Source organism: Papio anubis, chromosome 20, assembly GCF_008728515.1.
Source record: "Papio anubis isolate 15944 chromosome 20, Panubis1.0, whole genome shotgun sequence".
NCBI classification, from domain to species: domain Eukaryota; kingdom Metazoa; phylum Chordata; class Mammalia; order Primates; family Cercopithecidae; genus Papio; species Papio anubis.
In genome coordinates, this window is record NC_044995.1 from 23,874,564 (window position 1) to 23,896,253 (window position 21,690).

Here is a 21,690-nt window from a genome sequence, read left to right on the forward strand (position 1 = left end):
AAAAGAAAAAGAAAAAAGAAAAAAAATAGTATCATTGAATAAAGGAAAAAGAATGTGATGGGCCTCCAGGTGTGATAACCTGAGGACACAATATCGTTTATGTAGCAATCCAGTCAGGAACATAGGAGATTCTATACCATAACTGGCCTGTATTCTTCAAATATATCAATTTCATGAAAGACAAAGAAAGGTTGAGGAACTGTTCCAGATTAAGGGAGACTTAAAAGACTTGTATCTTTAGTAGAGACTGGATTTCACCATGTTGGCCAGGCTGGTCTTGAACTCCTGACCTCAAGTGGTCTGCCTGCCTTGGCCTCCCAAAATGCTGGAATTACAGGTGTGAGCGGTGGTGCGTGCCTGTTATCCCAGTTACTCGGGAGGCTAAGGCAGGAGAATTGCTTGAACTTGCGAAGAGGTTGTAGTTAGCCAAGATCGTGCCACTGCACTCCAGCCTGGGCGACAGAAGAGTCTGTCAAAAAAAAAACAAAAAACAAAACAAAAAAAAAAAGAGAGAGAGATTTGACAACCAAATGCAACATGTGATTCTGAAATGGATTCTCTACTGGAAAAATAATTGCTATATTAAACATTTTGTGGGCAATTAACTACATCAGAACATATATTATAAGTTAGATGTATATCATTACATTATATCGTTAGATCTGTAGATTATCACATGTTGATGTTAAATTTCCTAAATTTGGTAATACAATTGTGGTTATATAAAGGAATACCCTTATTAGGAAATAATCACTGAAAAATTAAGGGGCATAATGGTATGATATATGCAGCATACACCTAAGAATTCAGAAGGTAGGCCGGGCGTGGTGGCTCACGCCTGTAATCCCAGCACTTTGGGAGGCCGAGGCGGGCGGATCACAAGGTCAGGAGATCGAGACCACAGTGAAACCCCGTCTCTACTAAAAAAAAAAAATACAAAAAATTAGCCGGGCGTGGTGGCGGGCGCCTGTAGTCCCAGCTACCCAGGAGGCTGAGGCAGGAGAATGGTGTGAACCCGGCAGGTGGAGCTTGTAGTGAGCCGAGATTACACCACTGCACTCCAGCCTGGGCGACAGAGTGAGACTCTGTCTCAAAAAAAAAAAAAAAAGAATTCAGAAGAAATAATAGTAAACATTTTCCTATAACTATCAATCTGCTGAGAGAATGATAAAGCCAATATGGTCATATGTTAAAAATCAGTGAATCTGGGTTCTTTTTATAATTTGTGTAACTTTTCTATAGATTCGACACAATTTCAACATAAAATCAGAAAAAATTATTTTCTTACAGGGGGTGAACTGAATATAAAACAGGTCAAATAGAAAACTAATAGTGAGATAGTGTACGTAGACTCCAAAGTATCTCTCAGTGCTTACATTAAATTCTAAACAGACGGGCGCGGTGGCTCAAGCCTGTAATCCCAGCACTTTGGGAGGCCGAGACGGGCGGATCACGAGGTCAGGAGTTCGAGACCATCCTGGCTAACACGGTGAAACCTCGTCTCTACTAAAAAATACAAAAAACTAGCCGGGCGAGGTGGTGGGCGCCTGTAGTCCCAGCTACTCGGGAGGCTGAGGCAGGAGAATGGCGTAAAAACCCGGGAGGCGGAGCTTGCAATGAGCTGAGATCCGGCCACTGCACTCCAGCCTGGGCGACACAGCGAGACTCCGTCTCAAAAAAAAAAAAAAAAAAAATTCTAAACAGACTAAAAACTTTTTTGTTGCTGTTAGAGACAGGATCTCTCTCTGTCACTCAGGCTGGAGTGCAGTGGTGGGATCATAGCTCACTGTAGCCTCGAACTCCTGGGTTCAAGTGATCCTCCCACCCCAGCCTCCCTAGTAGCTGGGACCATGGGCATGTGTGTGCCACCATGCCCGGCTAATTTTTTAATTTTTTTTTTTTTTGGTAGAGATGAGTCTCACTACATTGCTTAGCGGGGGGTCTCAAACTCCTGGTCTCAAGGGATCCTCTGGCCTTGGCCTCCCAAAGTGCTGGGATTATAGACATGAGCCACTGTGCCTGGCCTAAAGACTTTTATTAAAAAGAAAAATGGGCCGGGCACAGTGGCTTACTTTGGGAGGCCAATGTGGGCAGATCACCTGAGGTCAGGAGTTTGAGACCAGCCTGGCCAACATGGTGAAACCCTGTCTCTACTAAAAACACAAAAATTTGCCAGCCATGGTGATGCACACCTGTAATCTCAGCTACTTGGGAGGCTGAGGCATGAGAATTGCTTGAACCCAGGAGGCAGAGGTTGCAGTGAGCCAAGATCGTGCCACTGCACTCCAGCCTGGGCGCCAGAGTAAGACTGTCTCCAAAAAAAAAAAGAGTAAAAATGGAGGCAAAACCTCCCTAACTATATAAATATAGGAATACAGAAAGGTTCAAGGAAGAAGGTCACAAATATGTATACCAACTGGTAGACTACATTGGTACTGAACAAAATTAGCTCAGAAGTACTGCTTAGAAATTAAGTGGGCATTTCATAGATGTTAAAGAGACCAGCCCACCTGCAAATGTTAACAATTCTAAATACTGATGCACTCAATTGCACAGTTTCAAAACATATAAAGAAAATTAACAGGACTAAACTGAGGCTGGGTGTAGTGGTTCATGCCTGTAGTCCCAGAACTTTGGGAGACCGAGGTGGGCAGATCACCGGAGGTCAGGAGTTCAAGATCAGCCTGGTCAACATGGCAAAACCCCATCTCTACTACAAATACAAAAAGATTAGCCGGGCATGGTGGTGTGTGCCTGTAATCCCAGCTACTTGGGAGGCTGAGGCAAGAGAATCACTTGAACCCGAGAGGCGGAGGTTGCAGTAAGCCGAGATCGCGCCACTGCACTCCAGCCTGGGCGACAGAGTGGGATGCCATCTTGAAATAAAATAAACTGAGAAAGAGACAAATCCACAGTCACAGTGGGAGAGTCTAACGCCTCTCAACCCCTGACAGAAGAAAGAAACACAGAAATAATTCCATACCTATTGAAGATCTGAACAGCAAAATTAGATTTGATCTAACAATAAATATCAGCACTGCACCCAACACTGACATGGCAGACATTGTTTTGTAAGTGGGCACATATCCCCTACATTGTATTCTGTCACTACTTCCCCCTGCCTTTTTTTTTTTTTTTTTTTTTTTGGCTGTTGACTTGAATGCCTGGATATTTTTAGTGGAGTTTTCATATTCATACATTCTTTTGGGGATGTATAGGTAGGTCAGTTTCTTTGAAAGGCAGTAGGGAGGGAAGTTACCTTGCCAGGCATCACGGTCCACACTCTCATTCTGTTTCTCTCCTTGGAAGGAAGACACTAATTATATAGTTCACTGAGTATCATGTCATCTGACCCTGACCTCACCTGCAGAATCCAAGGCAACAAACCCTTGATACACACTCACTCCAAGAATCCACTGGGGATTTAAAGATGGAAAAAAAAAAAGTTTCTGCCTTCAAGAATTTCAAAGCACTGTGAGAAGGGCAGAAGCATATGTAATTAACCAGAATTCAGGGTGAGAAGTACCATTTTTAACTGTTTGGAAATGGTGTTATGAAAGAGCATTACAGAAAAGGTGTCTGCCTCAAGAAAAACAGACTCCTGAGAACTCTTTAGGGTCTTCATCAGGGATGACTTAGTTATAAGGAAGGTGTTCTTGCCCTAGCCCAAGTCAGAGAAGTCATTCGGCTGAAAGGTAACCAGGAGCTTCATGAAACCTGGGAAGAATGAGTGAGGCTGAGCCTTGGGAGGGACTTACACGTGGGCAATGGGAGTCCACAGACCAGGTTTCCTCTTCCCGCCTCCTTGGGGCCACCTGGCCGCTCGTGGCTACTGTTCGTGTTTGCTTCGTGGCAGGCTGCAGGCTGGCTTTGTCTTCTTGGTGTGCACATAATGTCTTCACGATTCAAGTTGCCACTGGAGACCAATTAGAATCTCTGAATCACATTTCCAAATACACAGAGAAGAATGATGGTTCACCCTGGGTAAGACAGCCGTGGGCAGCCGGCTGTGGGCAGGGGTCATGAATGTGGTGTCAGCCAGCTCTCTAATAAGAGGATGTGGGCAAGGAAGGTGTCACCAAGCAGAAGGGCTGGCTGCTCCAAGCACTAGAAGCCAATATGATGACACCACTATTTCTGAGTGAAGAAAAGCTTTCTGTTATGGGTTGACCAACAAGGAGACAGGCGTTCAGCTCAAATCTGATTCTGTGCTGGCTTTTAGGCCATACTTTTATTAGAAAACGTTTAGTGGCTGGGTTCTAGGATTAGCAGGAGATTGGTGGAAAGAAAGGGGAGGTCTGGAAAGTCCTTGCACATGTGCAGTTCTCTCTACATGCCCCCTCATGAGTCCCATGTACGAGTTTGCGGCAAAGTAGTATGAAATGTACAGTGGAAATTTGGGCTGTGATGTCCACAAGCTCCTTCAGTGCAGACTCCAGTTGGCAATATTGGTTCAACTGGTTTCTGCCAGTTTTGTTATCTTACAACTGGAGGGAGTTTCAGTGTTTCAGCAAATTGTTTCTCTTCTTATCCGTCATCTTGCAAGCTCAAGAATTTCTGTCAGTCATTGGTTTTAGTTAACTCTTTGGGGCATGGTTTCAAAGGTAACATACCTGACACAAACGGGCTGACTGTAGGGTCTTCAGGCGCCTCTCTACATGGCTAATTACTGCAGTTGAGGCAACTGGCAAAACAAACAAACAAAAAAAGTTACTTATTATTTTCATTGCTTATTTGGGAAAAATGTTTGTCAGAATAAATCTAACGGTGGCTAAAGGTTACATGGGAGACATTCGTGTCAATTCTAGCCAACATTATCAGTGTTTGCAATGGTTCCCTGAAGGATGGGAATATTGGTAAGTGTGTAGGTGCTGAGGCAAGAGACTGAAGGCACAAACTGTTTCAGTATAATAAATAAAATAGTTAGAATAAGAATAGTTATAATACAAATTAGATATAGAGATGATCATGAACATTATCAATCATTAGTATAAACATTATCAATCATTAGCTTTTAATATTACTCTTCGTTGTATTACTAAGATAACCAAGGAATAACCAGCGGGTAGAGGGTCAGGTGCTGAAGGGACATTGTGAGAAGTGACCTGGAAGGCAAGAGGTGAGCCCTCTGTCACGCCTGCGTAAGGGCCGCTTGAGGGCTCCTTGGTCAAGTGGTAACGCCAGTGCCTGGGAAGGCACCCGTTACTTAGCAGACAGTGAAAGAGAGTCTCCTTTCCTTGGAGGAGTCAGGGAACACTCTGCTCCACCAGCTTCTTGTGGGAGGCTGGATATTTTCCAGGCCTGCCTGCAGTCATCCGGAGGCCTAAACCCCTCCCTGTGGTGCTGTGGTTCAATGGTCACATTCCTTGTCCACTTTCATGTTCCTCCCATACTCCTGGTTCCTCTTTGAAGTTCTTAGTAGACAGGGGTAGAAGAAATAGTGAAAGTCTTTCTTTCCCTTTTAGGCAGCCGAAGCAGACAGCATTTTCTGCTGATGTATGCTGCCTTCCCTCTCTGCTTCGGCTGCCTAAAAGGGAAGGGCCCCCTGTCCCAAGATCACGTGACTTGCTTGACCTTATCAATCACTTGGATGATTCACCCTCCTTACCCTGACCCCTTGTCTTGTATGCAATAAATATCAGCGAGCCCAGCCATTCAGGGCCACTACCGGTCTCTGCGTCTTGGTGGTAGTGGTCCCCAGGGCCCAGCTGTTTTCTCTTTAACCCTTTGTCTTGTGTCTTTATTTTTCTACAATCTCTTGTCTCCGCACATGGGGAGAACACCTGCTAAGCCCCACAGGGCTGGACCCTACAGGTAAGACCACACACAGTGCCAAGGACAGCGCCAGATCTACTGCAGGAACTTGAAGATGTCTTTTTCCTTGTACTGGACATGTATTCCCAGCATCTCTTCCCATCTTCTCCCTTCCCAATAGTACTCTGGCTTTCCTAGCCAGGTGATTTATGTGTGATTATTTCCACATTCCAACTCCAGAGATAGAAACTGACTGGTCCAAGTCATCTACTGAACCCATGCCCCTGGTCACAGTGGTTGGCTCTACGATGGGCACATGAACCAAGCCAGGTCCAAAAGGCTCTAGTACTGGCCCTTTGAGCTATATTGGAGGTACACTTTCCCCACTCTGAACTTGGACCGGGAAACATACAGACCTTGAGAGCAGTGGGCAGCTATTCTAGAACCAGGAGTGGGTCTGCAAGAATGGAGTGGAGTATGTTTACACTCCTCACAGCACAGCAGTGGAGTGGGCAGAAAGGCCTGGGACCTGGAACACCACTGAAAAAGCACCTTAAACTCCACATGGCCAATTCCCAATTCTTTTTTCCTGCTCCTCCCCCAGTATGTCAGGTCAGAATGGGTGAGACTGTGGGGCAATAACAAACAACCCCCAAATCTCAGTGACTTAAAACAATACAGGTTTATTTCTTACAGTACAAGTTGAATACCAGTTGGCAAGAAATCTCTGCTCCTCACCATCCTTATTCCAGGACCCAGGTGGACAGAGCAGCAGCCACCACTGGGGTGAGAGAGAGTTCTGGAGGATTTTGCAAGGGGAGTTGAATGCTCTGACCCAGAAATGACGTATCTCATTGTAAAGAACGAGTCATAAGGCCCCACATAGGTGAAAAGGGGCCAAGAAGAGGGGAGAACCAGAATATTTGTTGAACACCAATCATGACTAACACATAATCTTCTCCATCTCAAGAAAAGGCACCCTTTTATGTTCATAATATTAGGTTCATTTAAAAAAAAAAGAGAGAAATCAAGAAGAGGCACCATTATACACCCAGTTATGCAAGCCAAGAAAAACATTGGTTCCTGATAGTCTTTCCCCTATTCCTAATGTCTCATCTGCCAGCAAGTCTTTTTTTTTTTTTTAATTTATTTTTAATTTTTGTGGGTATGTAGTAGGTATATATATTTATGGGTTACATGAGATCTTTTGATTCAGCCATGCAATGCATAACAATTATATCAGAGTAAATGGCATATCTGTCACCTCAAGAATTTATCCTTTTGATATGGTATAGCTGTGTCCCCACCCAAATCTTACCTTGAATTATAATAATCTCCATGTGCCAAGGGTGGGGCCAGGTGGAGATAACTGAATCCTGGGGGTGGTTCCTCCCATACTGTTCTTGTGGTAGTTAAGTCTCACGAGATCTGATGGTTTCATAAATGGAAATTCCCCTGCACAAGCTCTCTTCTCTGCTGCCATGGCAGACGTGCCTTTGCTCTTCTTTAATGTTCCGCCACGATTGTGAAGCCTCCCCAGCCACGTGGAACCATGAGTCCATTGAACCTTTTTCTTTATAAATTTCCCAGTCTCACGTATGTCTTTATTAGCAGCGTGAGAACAGAATAATACACCTTTGTCTTACAACATTCCAATTATACTCTTTTAGTATGTACAATTAAATGCACAATTAAAATGTACAATTAAATTATTTTTGACCACAGGTGCACTGTTGTGCTAGTAAACACTAGGTGTTACTCATATTTTTTGGTACTCGTTAACCATCCACTTCCCCTTCACTCCCCCACTACCTTTCCTAGCCTTGGGTAACCACCCTTCTACTCTCTATCTCCATGAGTTTGATTATTTTAATTTTTAGTTCTCACAAGTAAGCGAGAACACGTGACGTTTGTCTTTCTGTGCCTGGCTTATTTCACTTAACATAATGACCTCCGGTTCCATTTATGTTGTTATAATACCAGCAAGTCCTATCAGCCCTACTTCCTCTCTCTACCCCTACCTACCATTCTGTTCCCAAACACCATAACGTTGCACTTGGACTACCGAAGTATCCTGATCACTGGTCTCCCTGCTTCCGATTGCACACCTCACCCACACATCTGATTTCCACCCAGCATCTGTGGTCGGCTGATCAATGCCGCCCCCCTCTGAAATATCCACTTCCTAATCTCTAGGACCCGTGAATATGTCATGCTCCTTGGCCAAAGGGCCTCTGCAGATGTGATGACAATTACGAACTTTGAGATGAGGGAGATTATCTTCTATTATCTGGTGATTCCAATCTAACACACACCAGGCCTAAGAAGTGGAGACTCTTTCCCAGCTGAAGTCAAGAAGATGCGGCAAAGAGACAGAAGGAATGTGAAGCTTGACACCCTGCTGGTGGTCTTGAGATGTAGGGGGCTATGCAGCAAGAACCAAAGAGAGGCCTTGAGGAGCGAAGGGTGGTCCCTAGCTGAGAGCCAGCCAAGAAATGAGAACCCTGGTTCTTCAACTGAATGAGCCTGGAAACGGACTCATCCTTGGAGCTTCCAGAAGGGAGCCTAGGTTTCATCTTCCTGGACTCCATGCAGAGGAAACAGTCACGCCCTGCTCTACCTGGACTTCTGATTACAAAACTGGAGACCACATGTTTGTGATGTTTTAAGCCTGTACGTTTTTGGTCACTTGATATGGCAGCAATAGAAAAATACAGTATCACAGAGATGCTGTTTGAAACACAAATGAGATAATGTCACTACCCTGCTCAAAATCTTCCACTATTTTTCAATCACATCTGGGAACAAATTCAACTTCCTTATGGTGGCATGTGTGGTCTGCCTTCTGCATCCTTCTACTCTCATCTCCCATGTGCTGCATCTGACAGGCGCACCAAGCTCCTTTCTGCCCGGGGCTTTGTGATACCGGCTTAGCGGCCTGGAGGCTTCTTCCCTCCAATCTTAGTATAGAGTGATTCTTCTGGGTGTAGTCATTGAAACCTTGGCCTAAATATCTCCTCCAAGAAGGCTTTCTGAGCGCCCAAACCCAAGGAGCCACCCACTCATCTCTACCACAGCACTTTCATTTCTCTTAAAACATTTGGAGTTTTCTGTAATTTTTCTTATCTGTTGTCAGTATCCTCTACTAAAATGTAAGCTCTATGAGAACATGGAATGTCTTAGACACTAATGTATTCCCAAGGCCTTTTAGGTATCAACAAATATTAACTGAATAAATCTAATTACTAGGATATCAGATCAAGCCTTACCTAAAGGCCTAAAAAAGTTAAATGTGCTAAAACATTCCCTTTATGTAAGACAACCTGGGTTAGGTTTTCTGAAACTTGTGTAAATCAAACATAAAATTCTAAGGCCCCCCAACCACCTGAATGGACCCCTCCTTTCGGCCAAGGGCATTCTGAAGTTAACCTGAAAAACTAGTTCAGGCCATGATGGGAAGGGGGAACTGGACATGCTTCATTATACCCTCCTTACTTTGGGAATTATGGATAGAACAGACTCTTTAAGTCTGATAAGAAACATTTACAACCTACTGTCTCTGAAGCCTGCTACCTAGAGGCTTCATCTGCATAATAAAACCTGGGACTTCAGAGTCCCTTACCGTAACTCGGACATTCCTTTCTATTGACAATAACTCTTTCAACCAACCGCCAATCAGAAAAATCTTTAAATCTACCTATGACCTGGGAGCCCCCCACTTTGAGTTGCCCACCTTTCTGGACTCAACCAGGGTACATTTTACATGTATTGATTGATATCTCATGTCTCCATAAAGTGTATAAACCTAAGCTGCACCCCGACCACCTTGGGTACATGTCATCAGGACCTTCTGAGACTGTGTGTCATGATGTGTCCTTAACCTTGGCAAAATAAACTTTCTAAATTAAGACTTAGGTCTCAGATACTTTTGGTTTACACTTGCAATTTTAAATTTCGTAAATGATACACCCTTGGTTTTCCCTTTAGAGGTCATCATAACCATTTCAATTCAGTGCAATAATAGGATCTTTTGAATTAATGTTTATATCATAAACCTATCCTCATGCCCTTTTCTCACCTCTTCCTCTGGCATAGGGTAGGTACTCAGTAAGTTCTCACTGAAGAAACCATTGAGCTACATGATGGCCTAGGAAAAACTGTGTTCATAATTTTCATAATCTACCAGGCTCTTACAGATATTCAAAGATTCTGAAACATTTTCTATTAAACAAAAAGGCTGCCCACAAAAATACCACAGTAACAGTACAGCAGGTCCCCCAACAATGGTTTTGTCTATTTGTGCTGAACTATTATCAGTAACCCCCAAAGCACCTTCTTAGCTACAGAGTGAATCTAGTGTGAGATCAAGTGTTGTAAAAAAATAATAATAATAATAATTAACAGCAGTGAGTGCCAAATGAGCAAAACTTATGTAAATAATCTTAATAGAAATGAGAGATAATTGTTCACAGGTGTCATTTCCTGAGAAAAAACATACACCTTTTCTTGCAAGAGAAAATGCTAATAGTTTCATTAAATTTATGAGCCTTAATTAGCTCACTGCAGTTCTAATTACCCGGCTAGTCCTGAAATCATGTTCCTTCACTCCTTTCCCTTTCTTAAGCAGATTCATGCACAATCAGCCCCTTCTACTTCTTTATGAATATGTGCACCTTGGCAGGGCTTTGGCATTTATCTTCAGCAATGATAATGTCTCCTCTAAGAACATTCAATCAATCAGTGTCTCTTCGTCTTTGTCCATGGCTCTATTTTTCTGTCTCTCTTCCCCACCCATACACAGACACAAACACAAATCCATTTCCTTGTGTTGCAAAGACACACCTCGGGACTTACTAAGAAATTGATTTATCTATAAAACTGTTCTCTTTATCTCCTCCTCAGTCCCTGAAGGTTTTTTGTTTTTTTTTTTTTTTTCTTTCTTTTAAAGATATTTTCTACAGCAAGAATAGTTAACATAAAATTACTAAGGGCTCTTCAGTATCTGTCAGACTCACCTGTAACTTTGTTCTTCAGGCTTTTCTCTTTCATATTCTAATTTTGAAGATGACTGTAATAATAATCCTGCAGCTTTCATCTAATCTATTTACCATGTGCTAGATATTGGGCCTACTACTTGAAATGTTATCTCATTTAATCCACCCCACAACCCAATAGGTAGATTATGATTACACCTCCATTTACAAAAGAAGACATGAAGCTAAGAATATGAGTAGCATGCTCAAAGTGATACAGGTTCATTCTCTTTCCTCTTCTTGTGGGACTCCAGTACCACTTACAGAATGGCATAAATGTACCAAAATACATTCCATGCTCTCCTTTTTCTTTTTAAATAAAAATAGGGGCTGCACATGGTGGCTCACGCCTGTAATTCCAGCACTTTGGAAGGCCAAGTCTGGCGGATCACGAGGTCCAGAGATCGAGACCATCTTGGCCAATATGGTGAAACCCCATCTCTACTAAAACTACAAAAATTAGCTGGGCATGGTGGGCGGCTGTAGTCTCAGCTACTTGGGAGGCTGAGGCAGGAGAATCACTTGAACCTGGGAGGCGGAGGTTGCAGTGAGCCCAGATCTTGCCACTGCACTCCAGCCTGGCAACAGAGTGAGACTCCATCTCAAAACAAAACAAAACAAAACGGGTCTCACTATGTTGCCCAGGTTGGTCTCAAACTCCTGAGGCCCAACCTATCCTGCTTTGGCCTCTCAAAGTGCTGGGATTATAGGTGTGAGTCACCACACACAGCCTTTCCTTTGTTTTTCACGTTCTCCCCAACCCACAATGTTTTAGTCTGGATATTTTCTTTTTCTTTTTCTTTTTTTTTGAGACAGAGTCTCGCTCTGTCGCCCAGGCTGGAGTGCAGTGGCTGGATCTCAACTCACTGCAAGCTCCGCCTCCCAGGTTTACGCCATTCTCCTGCCTCAGCCTCCCAAGTAGCTGGGACTACAGGCGCCTGCCACCTCGCCCGGTTAGTTTTTTGTATTTTTTAGTAGAGATGGGGTTTCACCGTGTTAGCCAGGATGGTCTCGATCTGCTGACCTCGTGATCTGCCCATCTCGGCCTCCCAAAGTGCTGGGATTACAGGCTTGAGCCACCATGCCCGGCCTGGATATTTGCTTCTAACCTATTGTCCAGTTGATCAATTCTCTCTTCAGCTGTGTCTAACCCAACAGTGAACACTTAATTCATTGCACTTTTTCAGTTCTAGTATTTCCATTTTGCTTTTATAAAGTTTTCAGTTACTCACCTAAATTCTCCATCTTGTCATTTAAAGTCTTAAATATGATAAGCATAGTTATTTTAAAGTCTATGCTTCAGGCTGCAATATTTGATTTGCCTGTGGCTCTGTTTCTACTTCAATTCTGTTGCAGTCATGTTTTTTGTTTTTGTTTTTGTTTTTTTTTGAGACAGGACTCTGTCACCAGGCTGGAGTACAGAGTGACATGATCACGGCTCACTGCAGCCTCGATATCCCAGGCTCAGGTGATTCTCACACCTCAGCCTCCTGAGTAGCTGGGATTACAGGCACATGCTACCACACCTAAGTTTTTGTATATTTTGTAGACACAGAATTTTGCTTTGTTGTCCAGGTGTCAAATTTCTGGGCTCAAGTGATCCTCCCTTCTTGACCCCCCCAAAATGCTGGGATGGCAGGTGTGAGCCACCACACCTGGTCTCAGTTTTTTAAAATTATTCCTGATTATTTTTTATTGAGTGCTACACTGTGTATATAAAAAGTATAAAGATAATTTGAAGCCATGAATAAGGTTATCATCCTTCATAGCAGATTTACATTTGTTTCTGGCAGGTAATTTGGATAACAGCCTCTACTCCCAGAATAAGGTATAGCCTCTCTAGAGTCTCAGGCTGAATGCCTGGGAGATTCACCATGGTCTCTCAGTCCCAGCTGCACCCAAATTCCAAAGTCTCCTCAGGATTGTGTAACCTCTGAAATTTCTGTTCAGTTCTGCCACTGACCAGAATGTTCCCTGCTAAGCCTCTGCAGGCTAGGAACTGACCGAGGACCCAATGGGAAATTCTTAGGTTTTCATTATTGTAATTCCCTCCTCTCTGGTGCTCTGCCCCTCCAACCCCCTGCCAAATCCCAGCCACCTTAGCAGCTATCAACTCAAATCTGCTTCCTCCAGGAAGCCTGCCATACTCTGCTTGGGCTCCATTTTCCTGTGCCACAGTTTGGAAAAGCCTCTAAGGGAGAAAGCCTAGGTGACCCTGGGATTCACCTTGTGTGCCTCCTATCTGTCAAAGTTTACAAAAGCCGTATGTTAACCATTATCACCAGGCCCTATTCTTTTAAATTTTTTTTTAAGAGACAGGGTTTTGCTCTGTTGCCCAAGCTGGAGTGCAGTGATGCAATCATAGCTCACCACTGCCTCAAATGCCTAGGCTCAAGGGATCCTCCCACCTCAGACTCCTGAGTAACTGGGACTACAGGTGTGTGCCATCACTCATGGCTAATTTACAAAACATGTATTTTGTAGAGATGGGGTCTTGTTATGTTGCCCAGGCTAATCTTGAACTCCTGACCTCAAGTGATCATTCTGCCTTGGCCTCCCAAAGCACTGGGATTACAGGTGTGAGCCACCATGCCTGGCCCAGATCCTGTCCTTTTATTTATTTATTTATTTTTTTCGAGGCGGAGTCTCGCTCTGTCGCCCAGGCTGGAGTGCAGTGGCCGGATCTTGGCTCACTGCAAGCTCCGCCTCCCGGGTTTACACCATTCTCCTGCCTCAGCCTCCTGAGTAGCTGGGACTACAGGCGCCCGCCACCTCGCCCGGCTAGTTTTTTGTATTTTTTAGTAGGGGTTTCCCCGTGTTAGCCAGGATGGTCTCGATCTCCTGACCTCGTGATCCGCCCGTCTCGGCCTCCCAAAGTGCTGGGATTACAGGCTTGAGCCACCGCGCCCGGCCTGATCCTGTCCTTTTAAACTGTGGTAGGAAGAATTCTAAGATGGCCCCCAAGATTCCCACTGCCTGAGAAACATGCCCTGCAGAGCCCCTCCCCTTGAGTGTGGATGAGCCTATGAATATAAACGCCACTCCTACTTATGTAATTAGGCAAGGCTATACGGCAAAAGCAAAAGGATTCTGCAGATGTAATTCAGGTCACAAATAAGCTGATTTTGAGCTAACAAAAATGGAGATTATATCGGGTGGGTCTGACTTAAACCAGGTGAAACCCCCCCCTTTTTATTTTTGAGACAGTCTTGCTCTGTCGCCCAAGCTGCAGTGCAGTGGCGCGATCTCAGCTCACTGCAATGCCCAGGCTGGAGTGCAGTGGCACAATCTCGGCTCACTGCAAGCTCCACCTCCCGAGTTCACACCATTCTCCTGAGTCAGCCTCCTGAGCAGCTGGGACTACAGGCGCCTATCACCACCCCCGGCTAATTTTTTGTATTTTTAGTATACACGGGGTTTCACTGTGTTAGCCAGGATGGTCTCAATCTCCTGACCTCATGATCTACCTGCCTTGGCCTCCCAAAGTGCTGGGATTACAGGTGTGAGCCACCGTGCCCGACCAAAAAACTCTTGAAAGAGGAACTGGAGAGATGATTTCTGATGGCCTTGAAGAGGCTAACGGTCATGCTGTGAATCGCCTAGAGAGGGGTGGCCTCTACAAGTTAATGGCCTCAGTCCCAGGCATAAGGAATTTAATTTTGCCACCAGCTTGCGTGAACTTGGAAGAGGTCTCCTAACTCCAGATGAGAAAGCAGCCTGGCTGATACCTTGATTGCAGCCTTGTGAGACAGGAGGGGACCCAGCTAACCTGTGCTTTGGCTCCTGATCCACAAAACCTTGAGATAATAGACGTGTGTTGTTTCAAGCTGCAAAATTTGTGGTAATTTGTTATGTAGTAATAGAAAACGGATACATTCTCTGTTATTTTGGTGTGACAGTTGGACTAGCTTTCCTAAAACTTGGGGCTCTCCCTATTCTATGGCTGAGACTAAGTGAACTTGGGAGTCATCCCCTCTTTAAAAGTGAGAAAGAATCTGGCTGTGTACCCTTCTTGTCCAAATGTCCTTTGTGACCTTTGAACCCCATGCCAGAACTTTCATGGGTCTTGTCTATTCAAGTTTTCAACTTCTTTTTTCAGGCCACATTGACATTTTCTATTTTGTTAGAAAGTCACCCATTTCCTATAGGTTATTTATTTTTGTTACAGAATTCTATATGTTATCCTCATATAATTATTATTCCTGACTCTGGAATTACATTTTTTACATTTCTACTGTTTTATATTTTTGTTGTTTTGTCTTAATCAGGTTGGCCCAGTGTTTATCTGCTTCATTTTAAAAGAACTGAATTTTGAATTTATTTATCCTTTTTACTATTTGTTGCATTGATTGATTTCAGCTATCTCATAAATTTTATCTTCCTAGTTTCCTGGTCTGTTTCGTTGGGTTTAATTTCTCTCTTTTCATTATAAAAAAATTCCAAACTAGCTTAAACCATATGTTTTCATTGTTAATTTGTTTCATCTAGATGCCCCACAAAATTTTGACACAAATCCTAGACATACACTTGCCTGTAAATATTTCAGTACATATTTTAAAATATAATGACTTTAAAGAAACTTAAGAAAATGTCCATATCACATATAAGAATTATTGAGATGGGACTGTTCCCTTGAGCAAGGGAACCCCTTCGTGGGTGAGAACTGGAGTGGCTGTTTCACTCAGCCTGCTGCTGGCCACTCCTCGCGAGAGGGAGTATGCGAGCAAGTGAGTGCAGGAACTGGAGGGAAGGAAGGCTGGAACTGGCCAGTTGCTCCTCTCTGGCAGAAGGCAGGCTGTGTATGGGCCCCACAGCAGCATCCAAGCCCCCGCCCTCTTGGCACCTGGGTTCTTGTCCGGCATCCAGGGAAGAATCAGGTCACACGAATGGACTGAAGGGTAGTAATATGTGGATGATTTTATTGGGTGATGGAAATGGCTCTCAGTGGGATGGGAGTTGGAAAGGGGATGGTGTGGGAAGGTGATCTTTCCCTGAAGCCACGTCTGAAGTTAGCTGGGTCTATCCATAGTCTCTGCTGCTCAGCTGCTTGTATTCCCGCCAGTTGGCGGCTTGTATCCCTGCTGTTCAGCTGCTTGAGTTGCTCTGCCACTTGAAGTATTTTTACGGGCACAGGATAGGGGTGTGGCAGCCGCAAAAGGCAACATTTGGGCAGAAAAACAGGGTCAGCTGTTTTCACTTAGGGTCAGGGTTCCAGGCTTAAGGGTGGGGTTTAGCTGGGAGCCCAGCCATTCTGTATCATTATGCTAGTTCTTTAATATCACCAATGTTCATTCAGACAGTTCTGCTAGCACAGAGGGCAAGGGCACAGACAAGTTGAAGCTGCCATCCTCCCAGAATCCCCCAGCTAATAAAGGCCTGGCTTTCAGCCTGACTGTAACTCAGAAGAAATATATTTTATACTGTACCCTCCAAACATGAATACCTACATGTATAACTGGAACAGATCTTCCACAAAACAGCACTTACATTTAACATTGGGCTGTCCTCCTCCTTCCCTCCCTCCCTCCATTCCTTTTAAATGTTGGTTGTAACCCATGAAATTGACTTCACATTATACTATAGGTCTATTATGTGCATGTTGAAAAACAATCTTACAAAGCAAACTTCTAAATAATAATGAAAAGGTTTATGAAATGAGTTTCAGACACCTTATCTGAAAGGAGGGGCAGAAAAAAAAAAAGCATTTCATCTGTCAAGTGCCTGGTGTCCATGTCAGCCCATTCCATGTTCAGTTCATTCATATCCCACATCTCTTGCTTATCTATACTATTATTCTTATTTTGCTAGGCACCACCTGTCAGTACAGAATATTTGAGATCTCACTGCCGGTTTTTTTCCATTTTGTCTTTCTGACCATTTTTGCTTGAAATTTCAACTTCCGCTTTGAACGTAACAGTCCAACACATTTGTTATCTATATACTCTAACCAAGCAGGTGCACTACCACCCATCTTCCTGAACTACTAAAGACTCAGAATTTAATTAAGTAGAAACTGTTCTTGAGGTCAAAATAAATAGCATTTAGCCCTTCAAGGATAAATTCTGCTGATAGTAGTCTTCTCTTTATAAATCTAAACTATAACCTTGGAATTCAAGGGAAACAAATAAGCAGATGTCAAACCAAAATCCATGTGAAAAAATAAACACCCTCAACAATAACAGTTACAATTAAGATCCTGACACACCCATCTTTAGTGATTTACTCTATTTAGCAAATATTTAATGCACTTCAACAAGCAGGTTCCTTGGGCTTTGACCTTCAAAGAAATGCAAGACACTCATGCAATTTAAAAGAGCTTTACTTAGTATACAATCTCCATACAATTCAGTAAAACAAATTATAAAAGCTCTTTCTAAGATTTTACCCAAAGGGTGTTAAAAACAGAAAACCAATTGCCACAAGAAAGTAAGACATTCTCTCATCTCAAAAGCTTTTTTCTACGAACAGACAAACACTCTCTTAGGCCAAAAGGCTGCCATGTTTAAAGTATTTGGGAGCATATTAACCAAGATACAGGATCTGATAACACTTCATTGATTTTGAGATTTGAGTTAAATTTTAAAAACCAAATATCTGTACATTAATTTAGGTAGGTTTTGGCCAAAGAGGAACTAAAATTTTTACATCTTAGACAAAATTAATATAGAATCAGAATAGACATTTTTACTTTTAATCGTGGAATAAAGATGCAGATCGGATGATGTATTTATATATGCCTTTGCCACCTGGCAGCATCCAACCAAAAACACACACCCACACCAACACAAACACACACACTCCTGTCACGCTGATCTCACAAGGGTCAGGAAAATCACCATTAACACGATGACAAACGGCCTGGGTAACATCTAACTATGCTCCTGGCTAATATACTTGAAATGAATCCCTATTTTTCAAATGCCTGTAATAAAGTGATTAGAACCTTCCAACTGAATTAGAATCTCTAATAACTACTGTGATCAGTATCAGTAGTTGGTCATTTAATAAAGTAAGTAGGTTAAAGTAGGGAATCATAACCTCAACTGTGTAACTGTACATTCGTTTGCTGATCTTCTGATATAAAGACATGAGTTTTTCCTTTGCCTAAGGGTCCAATGACTATAGTTCTACTTCTCACATAAATCACACCGATAACATGATTTGGGTCCCTTCTTCTCGGTTTAGAGTTTTAAAAGGTGGGATGAGTACTTAAATAAATCTATGAAGCAATCTAATCTCAGAAATTTTCTTGATTTGTATATTTTCCCCAATATCTTATAATTTTCCCAGCCACACCTAATTTAAAAGCGACTTTTATTGGCAACTAGCCTTTATCACTTCTTACCAAAGCATTCAACTTAATTTTTGCAGAAAGCTCTTTCTTTTCACACCCGTATTTTCTACGTGTACGTAAATACTTAACTGAGTTGTGTACTTACAAGAGGAAGCAGAGCTTGCATGTAGTAGTTTGGGACGGGCGCACAACTCAAGGGAGGGAGCCGGAGCACTGAGAACACTAGAGAGCAGCCTCCAGCTGTGCTGGGGCAGGTGGCTTACGAGAGAGATGGAGACTCCGGGGCCTGGGAGTCACATAGGCAGAGTCCGTTAAGAGCACTTCTATTGTACTTAGAGGGTCTTCTGATTGCTAACTCAGAAGCAAAATCAAGTGGGTTTTCTATCAACAGAAAACAGAGCCATTCTTTGAGGCTATCACCACCCAGGTCTGAGTGGCAGGGAGCTGCCGCCGTGGGTCTCTTGCTTCGTTCGGCCTGGTGGAGAGGCTGTAAGCCAGAGCCAGAAGTCAGATGCTCTTCTTTGCTTTCCTTCTGTGTACTCCAGTGAGAAGGTCACATTGGAGAATACTGACGAGTGCTAAAAATATTTATTAATAACATGATTCGTTGATAGATTTGGTCATCAGGAAATAAAAACTTCTACTGTACATGGTCACAGTGTCTTGGAAAGAGTGTTAAGTATGGATTCTGTCTTGCAAGATTTTTTTGGCACTTTATATTTTTCACTGAAGACTGAGCACTAAAGGTGCTGGCAACAATGACACCTAAACTATGAAAAAGAAAAAAAATCACTGTTTGCCATCATTGCGGTGATAAGCATACAAATTTAAGTGCATGTTTCTTGTATATTAAGACTCCAAATGCCCAAATGCTTAGATGAATACATACAGGAATACTTAAAACACATTTAAATATAGCCGTAACAGAGGATTTTGAAAACAAAACCACAGAGTCTAACATATTGTACCTTACGTGTGCTTGGTTTCAATTAGAGTAAGGCACTCGCTGAAGGATGTACTGACCCATGCTGTCAGCTACAACAGGCATGCATCATTATTGGCTTAATTATTAAGTTTCAGTACTGATTAAAACGTTTTATTACTGTATTATCCTAAACTGCAGTGGTCTCCAATCGTATTAAGGGATACAAAAAAGGTATAATTCAGGAGTTTCAGTTGCATAATTTAATAACCCAGCTACTGTCAATTTTTTATTTAAACAAGTTTTGATAAAAGCTGAGTCTGCTTGTGTCCAACATGACAGTGTAAAAGAGTTTTTGAATGCTGCTTAATAAGTAGCAATTGAATATAAAATCATTTGAAAATGTGATGTAGCCATCTTGATGTCTATGGTAATTTACTTCAACACAACTGCAAGCAGAAATGCTTAAATCATTTCCACCTGGCAAGAACAGGGGAGAAAGTTAATTCCATTAGCCATCTTGATTTAATTAAATGCATAATATGTTCTTACTAGCAACTTTTACATATCCTCTTCATTAGAAATTAATTATATAAGCAATTATCAAAAAAATTTTGAGCAAGTACATATATTCTTCTTTGTTGTTTACAAATAAGCATGACTTAGAGGCACTTGGTTACCTTTTAGTAAGGAAAAGAATTACACTACCAGGGCCCTCTCAGTAAGATTGGAGACCACAAGTCAAACTTGGTATGAAAATGCTGTCTGAAAATGCTGTCTGCTAAAAATACTGTATTAGTGAACTAGTTAAGATAGAACATTTAAAAAATATTCAGACTTTGCAAGATTCTAGGCTGTAAAAAATACAAAGGCTAAAAACACAAAAAGTTTACAAAATTTTGCAAACCCAATAAATTGAAATGAGTAAGAAATAAAGCAAAACTATTACTTGCAGGAGAGGTTAGAGTATCAGTAAGTCTTAAAATAATAACACTAAAATGTAATAAATTCTACTTGGCTACATACATTTCTGCCCCTTTAAGGACTTACAATATGGAACTTGTAACACTTTTCTGTGCCCAGCATTCAAACACATGCGTGCACACGCACACACACACACAAATACATGACACATAGTGCTGAAGTACTCCACATTACATTTCAGACAGAGTATAACAAAATGTTTGATACAAAGCCCTAACATGATTTTTTTTGTTAATGTTAAAAGCATGACAATTGGAAAATATTATAACATTTTAAGATAAAACAGGACACTAAAGAGCTTTTTAGAAAGCTACCAATTAGTCTTCACCAGTGAAATAATATTAAATAAGCCGATCATCATTTCTAGTTGATTCAATCATAGCTGTTTTAAGCCACCTGAAAATTAAAAGTATTTCAAATCCTGAGCAGGTGCTCATCTTCCAACATGGTATGTGCCTATCCAGGTATCCATGGAACACACATCATTCTCTCCAACAACATAATTTTAGGTCACTCTTAGAAAGTTGTCAACATTTAGGCTAAAGAACATTAATGAGAAAGATAGACACACAACAAAAAAGACTTCCGCTTGTAGAAGATGCTTTCAAAGATGGCAATGTTTGTGTAAACAACTGTAGAACTTACTCATATCACAGCTTGAAGGTTTGGGCTACCTACTTACATAGGAAACGTCATCTACCGAGTTTCATCATGATGCAGTTTCACTGTATCAAAAATAGACACTGGGCAGAAATCTGTGCTACTTGTTTCTGGTCAGCTTGTAAACGTGGAAGGTTTTGTTCTGGAACACTCTGGTGAAGTGGGCCACGTAGGGAGGCAGGTTTCTTTTGATCTCTTCACAGAAGCGAGGGTGGTCTGCAGGTTTCAAATCAGGATCATTCTCTCCTGGGCCATCCATCATCTAAAACCAAAACAAACCCAAATACAATTTTGGGGGAAAATCCTACTTACGAAAGATAGTAGGAGCAGGAATGGGTATTGGGTTTAAGAATGGTATGTGAGTGAAATTAAATTATATTATTTCAATGTCCATGGGCACTTGGAGATCATCTGGCCCATCCTTTTCCCCCTTCAGAAGTGCAGACCACGGCTGAGAAGGAGAGTGCAGCGTCACACGATGATCCCATTAATGGGAAAGCCAGAACTAGAACTCAGGTCTGCTTGCTCTTAGGAACATACTATACAGTCTCTCTCACAGAAATGAAATACAGAGAACTACTGTGATCAGAGAAAGCTCTCTAATTCATCAGAAAAAGTCACACTTCGGCCAGGTGCGGTGGCTCATGCCTGAAATCCCAGCACTTTGGGAGGCTGAGGCAGGAGGATCGCTTGGATCAGGAGTCTGAGACCCATCTGGGCAACACAGCCAGACCCCATCTTTACAAAAGATAAACAAAATTAGCTGGGTATGGTGATGTATGCCTGTGGTTCCAGCTACTTGGGAGGCTGAAGTAGGAGGATCCCTTGAGCCTGGAAGGTTGAGGCTGCAGTAAGCCAAGATCGTGCCACTGCACTCCAGTCTGAGTGACAGAGTGAGACCCTGTCTCCAAAAATAAATAAATAACCTGAAAAAGTCACACTCAAATCAAAACTTAAATGGATGTCTTTGGTCTGCACCACCTCTGAACTCAAGACAATTATGAACTATGATTCTCTTCGGGCAAAAATCTGAATTTCAAATT

At 42.4% G+C, this 21,690-nt stretch overlaps 1 protein-coding gene across 7 annotated transcripts in view; it reads right to left on the reverse strand.

Annotated features, from left to right (window-relative positions):
• Positions 1-17,088: 17,088 nt before the first annotated feature.
• Positions 17,089-21,690, reverse strand: part of DPY19L3 (dpy-19 like C-mannosyltransferase 3) — an 81,194-nt gene continuing 76,592 nt past the window's right edge. For 2 of the 7 annotated variants that reach the window (XM_031659704.1, XM_009194086.4), the window contains one exon: positions 17,089-20,909. In XM_031659704.1, the coding sequence (XP_031515564.1) occupies positions 20,748-20,909 (162 nt within the window). In that variant the 3' untranslated portion in view covers positions 17,089-20,747. The remainder of the gene's footprint in view (positions 20,910-21,690) is intronic. The other 5 variants (XM_009194087.4, XM_021930973.2, XR_001897683.3 and 2 more) reach the window with 4 other exon arrangements.